General features: G+C 38.2%; 2 protein-coding genes across 4 annotated transcripts in view; both read right to left on the reverse strand.

Annotated features, from left to right (window-relative positions):
* Positions 1 to 24: 24 nt before the first annotated feature.
* On the reverse strand, positions 25 to 10408 carry LOC144656011 (uncharacterized). 2 transcript variants are annotated; one of them, XM_078516218.1, is made up of 18 exons: positions 10180 to 10408; positions 9148 to 9266; positions 7277 to 7445; positions 6836 to 6874; positions 6214 to 6303; positions 6021 to 6119; positions 5706 to 5752; positions 5018 to 5132; positions 4693 to 4817; positions 4119 to 4278; positions 2867 to 3016; positions 2492 to 2608; positions 2211 to 2267; positions 1845 to 1934; positions 1654 to 1708; positions 1438 to 1529; positions 1054 to 1146; positions 25 to 421 (listed from the first exon to the last, which is right to left on the reverse strand). In XM_078516218.1, exons 1-18 carry the CDS (start codon positions 10207 to 10209, stop codon positions 212 to 214), a joined length of 1857 nt encoding a protein of 618 aa, XP_078372344.1. In that variant the 5' UTR covers positions 10210 to 10408; the 3' UTR covers positions 25 to 211. The 2 variants fall into 2 exon arrangements, with proteins under 2 accessions (XP_078372344.1, XP_078372345.1); XM_078516219.1 differs by lacking the exon at positions 6836 to 6874.
* A 607-nt stretch (positions 10409 to 11015) lies between these two features.
* LOC144657406 (uncharacterized) overlaps positions 11016 to 15682 on the reverse strand; it is a 31347-nt gene continuing 26680 nt past the window's right edge. Inside the window, exons 15-20 of one of the 2 annotated variants that reach the window (XM_078517753.1) lie at positions 15533 to 15663; positions 15007 to 15166; positions 14756 to 14868; positions 14598 to 14663; positions 13035 to 14129; positions 11017 to 12369 (exon numbers count right to left, since the gene is read on the reverse strand). In XM_078517753.1, the coding sequence (XP_078373879.1) occupies positions 13070 to 14129; positions 14598 to 14663; positions 14756 to 14868; positions 15007 to 15166; positions 15533 to 15663 (1530 nt within the window). In that variant the 3' untranslated portion in view covers positions 11017 to 12369; positions 13035 to 13069. Of the gene's footprint in view, positions 14130 to 14597; positions 14664 to 14755; positions 14869 to 15006; positions 15167 to 15532; positions 15664 to 15682 lie in introns of both variants that reach the window. The other variant, XM_078517752.1, reaches the window with a different exon arrangement.

A 15682-nucleotide genomic window follows, 5' to 3' on the forward strand; every position in this document is an offset into this window, starting at 1 on the left:
TTCTTATTTTTCGTCATTATTACGAGAGCTAGTCTAATTATTCACTCCTTTCTGTTTTAGTAAACGGCCAACTTTGCAATTGTCGTCAGCTAAATGTTGCAACAGTATCAACTTAACAGTAATAATTCCTGAATCAGATTTTGAGAAAATCTGAAACTTGAATCTATTAATAGCGAATAATGCTGGCAATGTAACGTTCAGGATTGTGACATCACACTTGTGCGGTTATGAGTGAAGCATGTTTGAGGTTCAGTTTTTTTCTATTGTCACCGCTGGTCAGCATGTTCGTGCGAACGACTTCTTTTAATCTGGAGCAAGGCGAAGTCCTTTGTCTTTCAGTCCACCAGTCAGCGGATACCTCCAATTCTTGCTGCAACTCTTTGAGCTGTGATGCGGGTGAAACTTTGATGTAATAGGAAATCTAAAGGAAGATACATCGAATCGTTACAGTTTACTATACATGGCTTATTTTAAGCCAAATCTAAAGTTATTTCTTTGGCCAATAACAACAAATGCAAATAACCCATTAACGGGTGTCAAGCGCGCGGGAACACACGTCAGTCGCGACTTTGTTTGCTACTGAGGTCGATTAAAAACAGCAAGTATGCAGCAAGTACGGTGTACGACTTATTCGAGCCACTGATCTAAGAACTTAATGACACTTGGGATATGTGGTAGAAAAAACAATCATGATAGCACCATAGACTCTGTTCTAAAAAGCAAACGGCAGTTGTTTCGGCCTTCTAGGCAGCCTGCGTCGTTTGCCACGACATGTTGAAGAGATACAAGAAGGCTGAATTAGATGTGCATGGTTGCTAAAAGTCGAGCGTCAGCTGCTTGAGTTGAATCGTCATCTACAATATGAGAAAATCAGCGAGGATATCCTTTTCAAATGTAAACACATCTATAGATGATTGTTTCCACTGTGGTTGCGTTTTGTCGCTTTCTTAGGAACAAAATCTATTAACTGCTTTAAGTAATTCAGCGATTATTAACATGTAACTTTATTCACTGTCAAGCTATACTCTAATCATGTTTAACTCTTCCCAGTACCTCTTTCTGTGTAAATTTTAGTTGTAAAACTCCACTGTCCTCTTTATTAACTGTTGCCTGATCAAGCCGCAAGACTTCTCGAGGTTGATCCTCCTAAAGCGAAATGAAGAAGGGTTTTCAGTTCAAGTTTTTTATACTCTTTGAAATTTTAAAAAAGTTTACTATTGAATGTAGAATTAGTCGTGTTAGTTGTGAAGTGACTCTTCTTTTTTATAACCTAAATTTTCGGTGACTATACTGTTCACCTTCATTAGAGTTCACTCTTCTTTTTTTCCTTTTTTTTGGGAGGGTGGTGGTGGGGAAATCATTCAGTTCTGGGAGAGTTTCCTATATTTTAAAATACTTATATTTTTGTGGAATCCGACACGTTAGAATGCAACGTACCTTCTCGCTATCGAAAACAAATAAAAAGTTATCTTTAATAAGAAACACTTGTGATGTAGTTTCTTCCAAAGATCGACCTCCATCCTGACAAACTGCACATTAAAAAAAGTTAAAAAGAACAAATTAGAACTAACAAACTTCAGCCACTTGCAAATACCACGGAAAGCTATAAGTAAGATAATTGAAAGCAGGGCAGTGAATAACCAAATGACTTACATTTCAGCACTTTACTTTTACCGTTGGCGCTTTGTAAAGAATTCGCGTCTAATTTCTAGTGAAAGAACGTGTAGGTATAATTATTAGATCAGACTTAACCCCAGTCCCTTTATAGAGACGCGAAGGAGCGAGCACGAATCGCACTAAGTACTTGCTTGTTCAAAGCAGGATTAAGCACGTAAATCACCTACCCCATAAAGTGTTTCCGCCAGCCCCTTGTCCGAAATAAAATATTTGAAAAGTTGACGAAGTTGTTGAACATGTCGCTGACGGCGATCAACCTGTCAAAAAAAAAAAAAAACGTTTAGCTACAAAAGTCATTCTTAATCACAAGCCTGTCTCTTTGTAGTTACTGACAAATGGCTAAGACTACATTTTTTTACTTAAGTGGCAGTGAAATTAAGGACTGTCATACTTGTCCTTTAGGCTCTTCTTTATTGATAAAATCCAAGATGGTGTCTTATAAAACAGCCACCTGTGTATACTTAAAGAAAATTACTTAACAGACTATCTTGTATGATCCAAGATATTTTTGTTAGTGAGATATTTCAACCCACCTGGGCTTGAAGTCTGTTCAGCTCCGCTTCACATTTTTCGTGCTTCCGTTTTAAAAGCTGTTTACGAGCAAACAGAAAACAAAAACTTGGCAACAATAAACTCAAGAAAAATGTAAACAAACAAACAAACAAACAAACAAAGAAAAAAATGAATGTGCATCCAAAAGAAAGAAAAACTATTTTGTAATCGGTGTTTGATTAACCAGTTGTCGAAGCCAAGAGAACATAACCGAGAAAGTTTATAAAATCTGTAAGCTTCAGGTTCCTAAAATAGAACTTACGTCTCGCTCATGCGTGATAGCCTCTTTCTGAAGTACCATAGTTGTTTGTCTTCGTGAAGTTGCCGAAATTTTGTTTTCAAGTTCGTTAACTTGTTCAGCGTATTCTTTTTTGAGAACCTAAAAAAGACAACAGTAACCAAGTCAAATATAGCAGCAATAAATAGCTGTTGCTCGTCCAGTAGGATTAAACGTGTCAATCGCAAAAAATACCCACGCAACGAGATCGATTTCTCCTTGCAAGAGAGTTCTAGAGAAAGTTAATCTGATTGAGAAATTTAAGCTAGCTTAAAAAAATTACTGGAAAAAATTGAAGTGAATAGTTCTTTGAGAGAAAGTAAGAAGAAATAAAATACAAAGCAAAGAAAACAAACAAACCTCTTTTTCCTTCTTCAGACTGTCAATTGTTATTTCTTGATTTTTTATTGTCGCTTCAGAATCGGTTTGCACGGCTTTCATGTCGGCTAGCTGACTTTTAAGAAGGGAATTCTCTGCTTTTAAAAGTCGAAGTGTTTCTTCTACGCCAGTCTAAAAGAGGTAAAAACGAAGAAATTAAAATCTGGCTGATTAAGTTAAGGGTGACTGGAGAGAGATCTGACACAGTCTATGTAATAATTAACATGATGATATCTCTGAGACATTTCTCGGTGCCTTTTTTGCTTTGCAGGGCACGACTGATAAGGGTGACTGGAGAGAGATCTGACAAAGTCTATGGAATAATTAACATGATGATATCTCTGAGACATTTCTCGAGCTCGGTGCCTTTTTTGCTTTGCAGGGCACGACTGATAAGGGTGACTGGAGAGAGATCTGACACAGTCTATGTAATAATTAACATGATGATATCTCTGAGACCTTTCTCGGTGCCTTTTTTGCTTTGCAGGGCACGACTGATAAGGGTGACTGGAGAGAGATCTGACACAGTCTATGTAATAATTAACATGATGATATCTCTGAGACCTTTCTCGGTGCCTTTTTTGCTTTGCAGGGCACAACTGATGACACGTCAGTCAGATCTGCTCACTTTTGAACAAAAGAAAATGCTTGGGATATCACTAAATGAAACTTTGGAATAAAACTTTGTGCAGTTGAATCGGAGAAAGTCATTAGCGAGCCCTGCAATAACAGGAAACAACTTTTCAATCTGAGTATGGGTGAAAGCTGAGACCGTGTGCTGAAAGTTGGATAGTTCATAAGACGATTACTGCATTATTTTCCCTTCTCAAAAAACTTATAAATTATAGAGCCTTTATTAGAAGAAAAATGTCACATTCATTCGTCATTCAGTGAACTCCAAGAAGCTTAAATAACAAGCTCATCTACATTTCCTCATGTGGAGGCAGCGTGGCCTAGTGACAAGACTTGTAATCCGGAGGTGCCGGGTTCAAATCCTTTTCCCTGCCACGCTTTGTGTTCAGTGGTCAACTCCTCCACGCTTTGTTAATAGCCAGCTGGTCAGTCTTCTCATTATATTTGTTTTTTTTTTTTCAGTACCCTCAATAAGCGTAGCAGTGCTAAATACTCTGTCACTTCACCTATCCTCCTCTCGCCTCGTGGCACATATGGCCTTACCCTGACACTTGAATAAGCATTTATTTATTTTTATTTTATCATTAATCATGATACGTACGAGGTGTTTATTTTCGTCTTCTAGTCTTAAAGCTTTCCTTTTGAGAATCTCCATCTCTCTTAGACTCTCCTCCAGCCTCTTGCGAGCGTCTTTAAATTCTTCTGACATCTCTTTCCTCACTTGTAGCAACACATTGCGCTCTTCTTCGGCGAATCGACACCTCAAAAGAAGATATATATTTCATAAACTAACTGTCGGTAGAATATTACTGCAACTACTGAAAAATGTCTCAGTGTACTTAACAACTTTTATGGCATTAATCTGTGGATACAAATATGAACATGTGTTGAAGAATAAAATAATTTAACTGATTTTTAGCAAATGACTAGCAAATGATTTTTAGCACATGATTTTTCGCAAATGATTTTTAGCAAATGACTAAATGTTGACTAGCGTGTTATTAATAAGCCTTATTGGCGGGCGTTTATGAAAAGAAAACAGTTGCCTTTCTTCAACAAACCAGTTGTTTCGACTGGTATGGCATTTTTAAAATTAACTAAATAAAGTAAGAGATACAGAAACAGATTGACTTTTATTTATTTCATACGTATGATTGGTTATAGGCCCGCAATACCTGCTGAGAGCGGTGTTCAGTTCCTCTGTAAGCCGGATGGTGTCCATATCTGTTACAGAAAACTTAAGTCCCGGACTAGTATGAAATAGATTTGCCAAGAACGCAAGGTTAAGCCGTGGATTTCCCTAGAAAAAAAAAAGAATAAATCAAATTTTGGTCAAACCTGCGAACAAAGACGGATCTCCTTAATTGTTAATTCATCCGCCGAAGGATAATTTGGATTTTAAGTTATTTTTGTTTACGTGGCCAAGAAAATCATCAAACGAATATTTCATTCAATTCGTATATCTTGTGACAACATATCAAAACATTTACTCACAAGTACCTTCACAAGTTCGTGTGGAGTCAGATACTTCCTGCACCCTATGAGCTCTGCCATGGCAAGGACTTTCTTTGCTCTCACAAACAAATCTTCTTCATCTAATGGAGACAGGATACATCTGTTGATATGAAAAGATAAAATGTTAAAAATATTAAAAACTATTTTTATGTGTAGCTATTTTTATTTTAGAGCGCCCAACCGGTATCTAGGAGGCCATGGGTTCAATTCCCTTCTGGGACTCAGAATTTTTCTTTGTCCCATGCTTGTGTCATTGTTGAAAAATTCATCTTCATTATTTTTATGTTTTTGGTTAAAAATGAATACGTTTTAATGACGACGACGACGACGATGATGAAGAAGATGATGATGATGATTGTGATTATGATTGTGATTATGATGACGACGATCATGATCAGTACTCGAACAAAGCTTTCTTTTTCTGTGGGGAGTAAGAATATTTCCCACAGTTGCGGACTGTCTTTTATTCCTATCACCAGCTCAGAGTCCATCTCATAGTGTATTGATCTTGTACTAAAAAGCTGATGTTGAAGGATGGAGTGTGCGAATTCCAGTTACTCGGTGCTCTTTCCTGTAGCATAGTTCGAGTCAGTTAATTTTACAGCCACCCATGGTCACAGCGTGTAGGTGTGTCGGGAACATTTACCAATAAAAGACAAAGGTCAAAAGATACCGTTCTGGAGCCAACTGGTTCAAAAGATGGCAGTAGATTGCTGAGTCCTACATGAAGAGAAGAAACGACAAACATCATTTCGAAGAACGAACTAACTTGGAATTCGTGAAGGAACAAATTTGAATAAAACAGGAGTGATTGGAAAGGAAAATGGTCAAAAAGAATAAGACATGACAGTAATATTCAGGTAAATTTGGCTCCGATGTTTGTGAGACCATTCTACTGAAATAAGGAATTCTTTTCTGTAATTAAGTTATGTTAGTGTTCAAAGAGTTATGTAATTTGATGTATGTGATGGCTCCCTTTGTCACGTACCTTTAAACTGCTGTCGAAGTCCCTCATCTCTGGGCCCCTGTACTTTGAGTGCCTCAAGTGATGATTGACCCATCTGATGAGCAGCACTTCTGGAGGAAGCTGAAGGGTAATGTAATGCCCTGGTTATGTTTGTGCAAAATAAAATGAAATCCACCATACAGATTAAACTTATAGTACGACGATTGACGCTAACCTTGACGAACACGGCCCAGTCTTCATTGGACTTGCGTAGTATAGTTATGTTTGGATGTTCTTCGACGTTTACGTGAGATAGCAGACCAACCTAAAAGATATGACCCACCATAATATCTACCGTTAGACTTATCTGGTGTATTTGAAAGCGTCCTCCCGGTACAAGCAGAGGTTTTGCTTCGTTTGTGAAATCTTGGTAAGACTGCAAACCGGGCCTTTGGCCTTCTTTCCATCTCAAAAGTCTCCAATCAAACATAACCATAGAAAATAACGAAGTACTTGCAGTTTTAAAATTTGCACCAGGGTGTGGATTCTAATTTCTTTTATCATAAAGGAGACCGTGTTTTGATTTTTCGTTCCGAACAAACGCTTGAATGACACACACAAAAAAATTGTTTCACCCTAAAAGAGTATTTTAAATATTAAATAAAAAAGATTATTAACAATTGCCCTAACTACATTTTACCGACAAGGCGCAAGTAAATTTGGTGCGCTATTTATAAAACCTATAGCTACCACATAAACAGTCAAGCAGCTTCTATCCAACCACTTAGTCTCGTTGGCTGCACTTGCACACGCGCGTGTTCACGAGTTTTGTTGCTGCTCATTTTTCTGCCACTTACTTTGACGATTTGCCAAAGGATTTCCAAAACCACATACTCCTGGTAAAAATAAAGATGACAAAATCAAGTTACAAAGTTGCAAATTGTTAAAAGAGGTACTCTAGAGACTTTGTCAACGTGGTTACGTTTGTCCTCCAGTAGCGGCGAGTAAAGTGGGGTGAGTTAGGGTTTCCCAAGTGATATAATGGCTTCTTTAAATTGACTTAAATTTTGGTTGCCACAATCTCAGATAACGACTAAGTCTACAGAACAAGAGTATTGACAAAAATATCAATTCTGACCAATTCTATAGACGTTTTAAATCAGCAGAAGTTGTATACAAAAATAAATTTTCTCAGACCCTCCTGAACAAATGCCTTTTGAAACATAGAAACATCAAGAAGCATCTATGTTAACCAAGTGAACACTCAACGTGGACAGCCAAAACTGTCTTCGCCGTACCTTTCCACTCCAAAGATCCTCAGCGCTAATATTCTGAACTACAATACCAATGTGTCGCGCTCCCGCAATGACAAGAGTCTGATTTTCAAGTGCTTGATGGATATTCTTTACCCGTTTATTTATCTTTAAGCACGGTACAGTTCCTCTGCTGATGCGGTTTAACAATTTACTGAAAACAAATCCAGCAAACAAATATGTCAAAAACACTTTCATAAAACAGCAAACGGTCAAAACAGGGTCAAGAACACAGTCAAAACATGGTAAACCATGGTCAAAACAGAGTCAGGGACACAGTCAAAACACGGTAAACCATGGTCAAAACAGAATCAAGAAGATTTTTAAAACACGATAAACCATGGTCAAAACAGAGTCAAGAAGATTTTCAAAACACGGTAAACCATGGTCAACACAGGGAAAAGTAGATTTTCAAAACACGGTAAACCATGGTCAAAACAGGGTCCACAACACAGTCAAAACACGGTAAACCATGGTCAAAACAGAATCAAGAAGATTTTTAAAACACGATAAACCATGGTCAAAACAGAGTCAAGAACACAGTCAAAACACGGTAAACCATGGTCAAAATGGAGTCAAGAAGATTGTCAAAACAAGATAAACCAGAGTCAAAACAAGGTCAAGAAAACAGTCAAAACACGGTAAACCATGGTCAAAACAGGGTCAAGAACACAGTCAAAACACGGTAAACCATGGTCAAAACAGAGTCAAGAACACAGTCAAAACACGGTAAACCATGGTCAAAATGGAGTCAAGAAGATTGTCAAAACAAGATAAACCAGAGTCAAAACAAGGTCAAGAAAACAGTCAAAACACGGTAAACCATGGTCAAAACAGGGTCAAGAACACAGTCAAAACACGGTAAACCATGGTCAAAATGGAGTCAAGAAGATTGTCAAAAAACGATAAACCAGGGTCAAAACAGAGTCAAGAACACAGTCAAAACACGGTAAACCATGGTCAAAACAGAGTCAAGAAGATTGTCAAAACACGGTAAACCATGGTCAAAACAGAGTCAAGAACACAGTCAAAACACGGTAAACCATGGTCAAAACAGAGTCAAGAACACAGTCAAAACACGGTAAACCATGGTCAAAACAGAGTCAAGAACACAGTCAAAACACGGTAAACCATGGTCAAAACAGAGTCAAGAAGATTGTCAAAAAACGATAAACCAGGGTCAAAACAGAGTCAAGAACACAGTCAAAACACGGTAAATCATGGTCAAAACAGAGTCAAGAAGATTGCCAAAACACGGTAAACCAGGGTCAAAACAGAGTCAAGAACACAGTCAAAACACGGTAAACCATGGTCAAAACAGAGTCAAGAACACAGTCAAAACACGGTAAACCATGGTCAAAACAGAGTCAAGAACACAGTCAAAACACGGTAAACCATGGTCAAAACAGAGTCAAGAAGATTGTCAAAAAACGATAAACCAGGGTCAAAACAGAGTCAAGAACACAGTCAAAACACGGTAAACCATGGTCAAAACAGAGTCAAGAAGATTGCCAAAACACGGTAAACCATGGTCAAAACAGGATCCAGAACAATGCCAAAACAAGGTAAATCATGGTCAAAACAGGTTCAAGAAGATTTTCAAAAAACTGTAAACCATGGTCAAAACAGGATCCAGAACACAGTCAAAACACGGTAAACCATTGTCAAAACATGGTCAAAAACATAGTGCAATACAGGGTCTAGTAAACCGTGATAAAGATAAACTGAGGAAAAAGGTAATGAGAATGACAAAACAAAAAACTGATTCAAAGATGGACTAGAAACTGATTCGAAGTGCTTCTGATGTTGTTTTGGTTCAGTTCTGGTCTTTTCCTCAAGTTACGTGTTACACTCACCAGAAGAGCACGCCATTCTTTTGTGCTTGGTAGAGTCGCTGTGCAGGTTTGATTGGCAGGCAGTCAAGATCACCATCCCGAGCTAGGACGGAGTTCACATAACTCACCAAAGCCTCCAGCTATTACCAAAAAATAAAACTCTGTTTTTTAACAATTGCAAAGAGAATAATTTCGCTGAGCTCCAGATATCCTCTGTTGTTGAACTAAAAACATAGCAAAGAAGTGTAGCCCGATAACGGCTGGGCAAGTATAATTCACAAAAGCCAAAAGTAACTCAAAATCGTTGTCAGTTTGCAAGAATGCTCAGAAAAAGCGAGGCTACTCGTTAGGTTGTTTATGTTATTTACAATTGCGTGCGGTTGGAATAAACCTACACAACAATTTAGAATATGATAAATACATTGAGGTTAGAAACAAAACACCGTTTTTTTCAAGGTGAATAACACATAAGCTGAGTAAAGAACGCTCGGCGAATTAAAGTCGTCCATTTGTGGATGTATGTTGTCACTTTTGGTATCGGACATTTGTAAATCAAATCAAAGAGAGGCAATTCGAAGGTTATTCATACAAGGTAGTAGCATGAAACTTTGCTCTAATTTTACAGTCAACCCTCACTTTTTCAGTACTTTCTCGCGAGCAAGCCAATAACTAGTAAAATACGTGCGAGTACACCGGCTCATTTTATTTGCACTTTGTCCCTACTTAAAATAAACTTTTATAACAACTTTCAGTACAATACAGTCAGTTCTGTCCAAGGCTGTGTATGAGATAACTCGAAACACGTTCTACAATAATTTTCCGTTATTCTATATATGTTACTGTTTGAAAGTCCCGCTAAGCTTTTGTTCAACCCAGCAATAGTTTTCCTTTTAAACAAACAGTACTGCAGAAACTGTTAACATAACGCGAAGAGTATTTGTTTTTCCTACTCGTTCAAGATAATGAACTGATTGCCCAATCGTATAATTATTAATTTTCACTTATTGACATTAAAATGCTTGTCAGCAACATTGAAGTTGTTAATTAACTTACCTCAGCCAACGTAAAGGCATACGCGGCCATTATACACTTCTAGCTACTTCTGCTTCAGGTCAATCTACTCTTAACAAGCTAGTAACTCTTGCGTTTTGACTTCAGTTTGTGTAATAATAAAATTCGAAGGTCACGGTGGTAATTATTCTAATTTGAACGAACTTTATCCTCAAGGGATCACGTCCACGATTCAATCACTTCAATGAAAACAATATACCCCCAAAACTAATCACGGTAATCAATCATTTCTGTTTTGTTTAAGAAGGTAAACAAAACAGTCTGGTGTAAACATTGTAAGCTTTACAGCGTGACTGTATTAACAAGATTTTAGTCGGCCTCGTTGCAATTAGTCAAATTAACCATGCGAGTCGAATTGTGCAATCGACAGTTTTCATAGCACGTTTTTCTTTTAATCGGGATTCTACTTATTTTCGTCCCCAGACCCACTCGATTCTCTTAGTCAAGCTAACATTGGATCCAAACCTAAAACGTGGAATTAAGAAATGGGCCACATTTCTGAACAATTACTGGTATGATGACGAACCCGATATAACGAATTCTAGCTTGAGCGGGACATTTTGCCCCAGCCTTAACACTGATATTAAAAGATCCCGGTGTTGTGGTCTGTTATATTCCATGGGTTGGGTGGTGAGGTGAGATCATACACATGGACGGATAGCGGCTGCCATAGGCGCCTTATATGCTGATGTCCGGTCTCATCCCATAGATTTAAATGGTAAAGCGCATTGATCATTAGCTTTGTAAATGCGCTATATAAGCACCCATATCATATCATATCATATCATATCATATCATATCATATCATATCATATCATATCATATCATATCATATCATATCATATCATATCATATCATATCATATCATATCATATCATATCATATCTTTCTTACTAGGGACAGACTGGTAAAAAAACTTCTGTACCAAGTTTGTATCGTTGCTTACTTTACTCCGTACTCGGAACTCAGTACTAATGAACGTAACCCGGTAACTCGGCATGTTTTTCTTTTATTAAAAAAGCATAATAGCTATGATTATAAGTATTTACAAATATTTTATGCTCTGAAATATTTTTATTGACAATGAAAAATATATCTTTTAAGGAGACTTCTCCGTTGATTTGCTTTTAAAATCAAAATTCAAAATTTCATAAACTAGTGAATTTACAAGACTTGAGCAAAGATTTAAAACTAAGTATGGCTGCCCAATCTTGTTAGCCAATCGTGGTTATTCTGGGCAGCCATGCACTTTACTTTATTTTTTATTATTGTATTGTTAATTTAATTGAATGTAAAGGGTGCAAATAAAGTTGTTGTTGTTGTTTAATAAACATATATAAATATGCCTATAGGGCATGACTCTTGTTTAACAAGATATCACCAAACTTTTTCTAAGTCGGTGCATAAAATGTACAGTTTACTCTTTTAAAATACCTAAGTCGTAAACTACATTAGGTATGGGGTCAGTGTGCCCCATCTTGCCGGAGCTTATCCAGGTTCTATAGTCTGAAGCAACTAAGGGTTCTTACCATTTAGCTATGAAAACCGGAAATTTCGGTTGGAATGAAAATGGTAAGGTTAATTTTACGAGAATTCCGGCTGGAACTAGTGGACAACCTTCGGAGGTTGTCCAGCGAGTATGGTTGGAACAAACCAACTGGAATTCCCCTTACCATTTGCACGGTTTCCCAGTTTCAGCCTCCCAGCAACGGAAAACAATAACAGGAAACCGAATTACAAATGGTAAGCGCTATCTCTTTCGGTTAGTTTGCTGATTTTGGAAAAACCCTTACCATTACGCAGTGGTCATCCCAACCGGTTTCTTCCGAGGAATGGTAAGCACCCTTCAGAAGTCAGTATTTCTACTCCCCTGGATGGGATGTTAATCTATCGCACGGTGCAAACAACATAAAACTAAGTCCATTTCAATACACTGTACATCTTGTTAGCCTGAATTTCAGGCGTCTTTCTCTGGTCGCGTACTCCTCAATAAGCAGTAAGTACTCTCGGAAATAAGCGACCAGAGAAAGACGTCTATTTAACTTCTGTTGTATAGAAGTGCCTCTCACTGATTATGGTTTGTTAAGTTTGAGATTAGTCAGAAAACAGTAATGAAAAGTTTAAAAACTGAAATCAATAGGTAATCCTGGCCTGAATTATCTTGATCGTGCTCTGAACAATTGGGATAAAAAAGAATTGACAAAATTGATTATTAGTTACATATAAAATAACTCTTATAAACACAATGGCATAAAACGTAGCTATAAACTACAAGTTTACGGGTTGTTATAAATCAAAATTTATGAAAACTAAATAAAGAAAATCAATTGTGATAAAGCAGTTTCCCGGTTAAACTTGATCTTTGCAATAATTATTTCAAAGGAATCTGAGCCAAACCTCTTCCATGCTCACTTCCAAATAGGTTCCTTGCCATTTGTTGAGCTCTGTTCGACAAATCAATACATTATTGATGGCATTCCTGTCAACTACGCCGGCGTGACAGTGCCTTTGTAAACTAACTTTTTTTACAATTTTGTTTGCTTTTTGTGATTTGATGTTGCTTGTTTTTAATAAAAATATACCTTTGATATTAAAGACAGCACATCAACTTAAAATGACTGTCAGTTTCGACAACATAAAAAGCTTATAAATTAAAAAAATAAATAAAAAATGGTAATATGACCGTAAGGGGCAAACAAACAAAACACCTGTGGCATGCGAATTTTGGTATTGGACACCTTAGCTGCCCGCGCTCCAATTTGGTAAAAAATAAATGGTGCTAAGAGCAAAATCAGATTCGAAAATCGTGTCATAGTTAACATACCAACATAACTAACCTATGTCTTAGGGAGGTATAAACTCAATTGTTTACTTAGGCCGAGGAGTCAAACTGATTTAGTTGTTCTGCTTCAATAGGAAGAGAAAAAGCCTCGGGGGGAGGTGGGTAAGGTTCGTCGTCGTCCTCGGACAGCTCGGAGTTAGGATAATCTACTTCAGGAAGTACAGGCAGTGAGTCGCCATCATTGGGTGATATTGACGGAGCAGGTGGCGGAGGTGGAGGGGGTGGCGGGGGAGGTTCCCCAAGATCAGGACGCCTTCGGATATTCCCTGTTGTTTTCCTTCGACCGGTCTCCCCCACAAGAACTTCCAGATTCCGATGATCCCCGTGGGAACCAGCCGTGCTATTAGATCCTTCTTCTTTGCCTTCGTTCAATGGCGGCAAGGGAAGGGAATCTTGTTTTGAAATGAATTTCTTTGGAGTTGAATGGACAACAACGGCGGGCATATCGTCTCCATCCGGGTTTACAAATGGCTCTTCCACTGGAGGGAACAACCGCTGGCTGTATGAATATGGAGGCGCGTTTTGTGACGTCAAGGACTCTTGACTTCTTCCCGAACCTGGGCTTTGAACTGTGGAATGACTGAAGACGGCGTCATTACTAGTTTCTCGAAGACTTTCAGCTGTTGTCCAGACACCACTTGATGACGCTGCAGATTGGCTCAGAAGAGAAATTCCTTTCAGTTTCTTTAACTTTATCTGGTACAACAGAGCAAGAACGACACTCTTGTAACAAAACGCGTATTGTTCTAACGTTTGCACCATTCCCGAGCGCTGCTTTCTCAAATCTCGGACGGCTTCAGCCACGTTTATCTTGCCCGTAGATCTAAACGACTGTAGGCAGTTGTTTATGGCGCAAAATGCTCCGGATCGTCCAACCCCCGCACTGCAATGTACCAATATGGGGGTCCCGGGCACCGGAAGTGATTTGTAATCTCGCATAACTTCATAGTAGAGCTCGAGGAAGTCAGCTGGGGATGATGGGATACCAAAGTCAGGCCAAGCGGTGAACTGAAAGTACATGAGCTCTCGACACTCGCCGCTGCCTGAGTTTTCAAGAAGAAACCGACGGATCACACGACTGTCCAGTTTTCTGTGAACAAATCAAATCAAATCAAAACCTTTATTTAGACACGATGGAATAAAAAAGCTACATAGCTTGTGGGGTCGTGTGTAAATAAAACATCAATACTAGTAGATAAAAACATTAAACTATATTAAGGTAAAAACGCTAAACATATCGCTAAAAATAAAACCAAAAGAAACATTCTGATCACAAATCAATTGTTATTCGGCTTTGTATCATTTAGGTTCTGGTTAGTTTATTACATTATAGTGACTTCGATTTTGGCAAATCGTCGCAGAAACATTCAAAGAGTTTGCGATTCTTATTGTCCAATCAAACGTTACCATGAGAACTCACTAGTTTCCAAAAGTGGCCGCGTCATCTTACGTCATTTTCCTTAGCAACCGCTGAATAAAACCGTGGGCTAAGTCCCTTCATCGCCTGTTACGCACGCTACGTTAGTGAAATTCTTCTAGTATAGTGGTAATACCTCACCTTTTGTAAGTGCTGGTGATCACAAAGTCTCTAAAGGTCACTTCTTCATCTGTATCAGGCCAATACCTTCAACAATTCAAATAAAAACATACTTTTAGTGACATGTATAAACACCTGCCATTTGTTTGACAGCAAACGAGACACGTCGTGATTCTTACTTGACGCACTTGACTTTCTTGCCCTCCTGCAGTCTCGTTAACATAACGATGACATGGACATTCTGTTCCCAAACCATTTGCCAGAAGTCAGCGATAGTGCTGTTCAGCGGACCCTAGAATCGAGTATAAATAAAGGTGGTTACCGAGGAACATACAAGTGATGTTAACCATTCTTTAAATGACTTTTATTTTATACGTGGTAATACAAGGAAACCACATGTCAGAAGTTGCATTTTTTGACTTAACGCTACCTGAGTTGCAATGTAAGAATTTTTCTGTTTAAATCCATCCAGGAAGTTGGCGTTGATGTAATCAGCATCTTCTTGGCCTTGTTCTGTTTCCAAAGTGACTCGCGAATGATCAAAGGGAAGAATATTCTTGTAGCGGTTTTTAGGCAGATTAACTGGATCACTGGAAAAAGAGAAATAAGTTTTTAGGAAAGGTCGTAATTTGGGTGCCGGACACGAGAAAATAAGATGTCTTCGAAACAAGCCCAGACTACAAATAGGCCTTGTTCTGAAATACTTTCAATGATTACTACTTGTAGGATATGTTTTTACGCGACTGTTTGAGATTGAAGGTTTAGATAAAAAGAGCTTGCCAAACTGTAGGTAAACATCGAATGCAAAAACCTGATAAAATTAATCGCAAATAATTGTATTACTTTGTCGACAAATAACTGTAACTGAAAGGACGTTGTTTTACAAATACAGAGTGCACAGTGTTGGCCTTCACAACAAATTATCCAGCGTTGATTTAAAAAAAAGGGTCCCTTACTTAGCACGTTGATAAGTCCCTTCTGTCCTCTCAGCTGCTAGCTCACGGAACTCTTTGTTAACGTCACCACTTGCTAACCGCTGGAGCATCTCTTCTGCCTGCAGGCGCGCCTTTCGTATCTGTCCACGTGACTACAATGATGAACAACCA

The sequence above is a fragment of the Oculina patagonica genome, chromosome 6, assembly GCF_052425735.1.
Source record: "Oculina patagonica isolate OP01 chromosome 6, crgOcupat, whole genome shotgun sequence".
NCBI classification, from domain to species: domain Eukaryota; kingdom Metazoa; phylum Cnidaria; class Anthozoa; order Scleractinia; family Oculinidae; genus Oculina; species Oculina patagonica.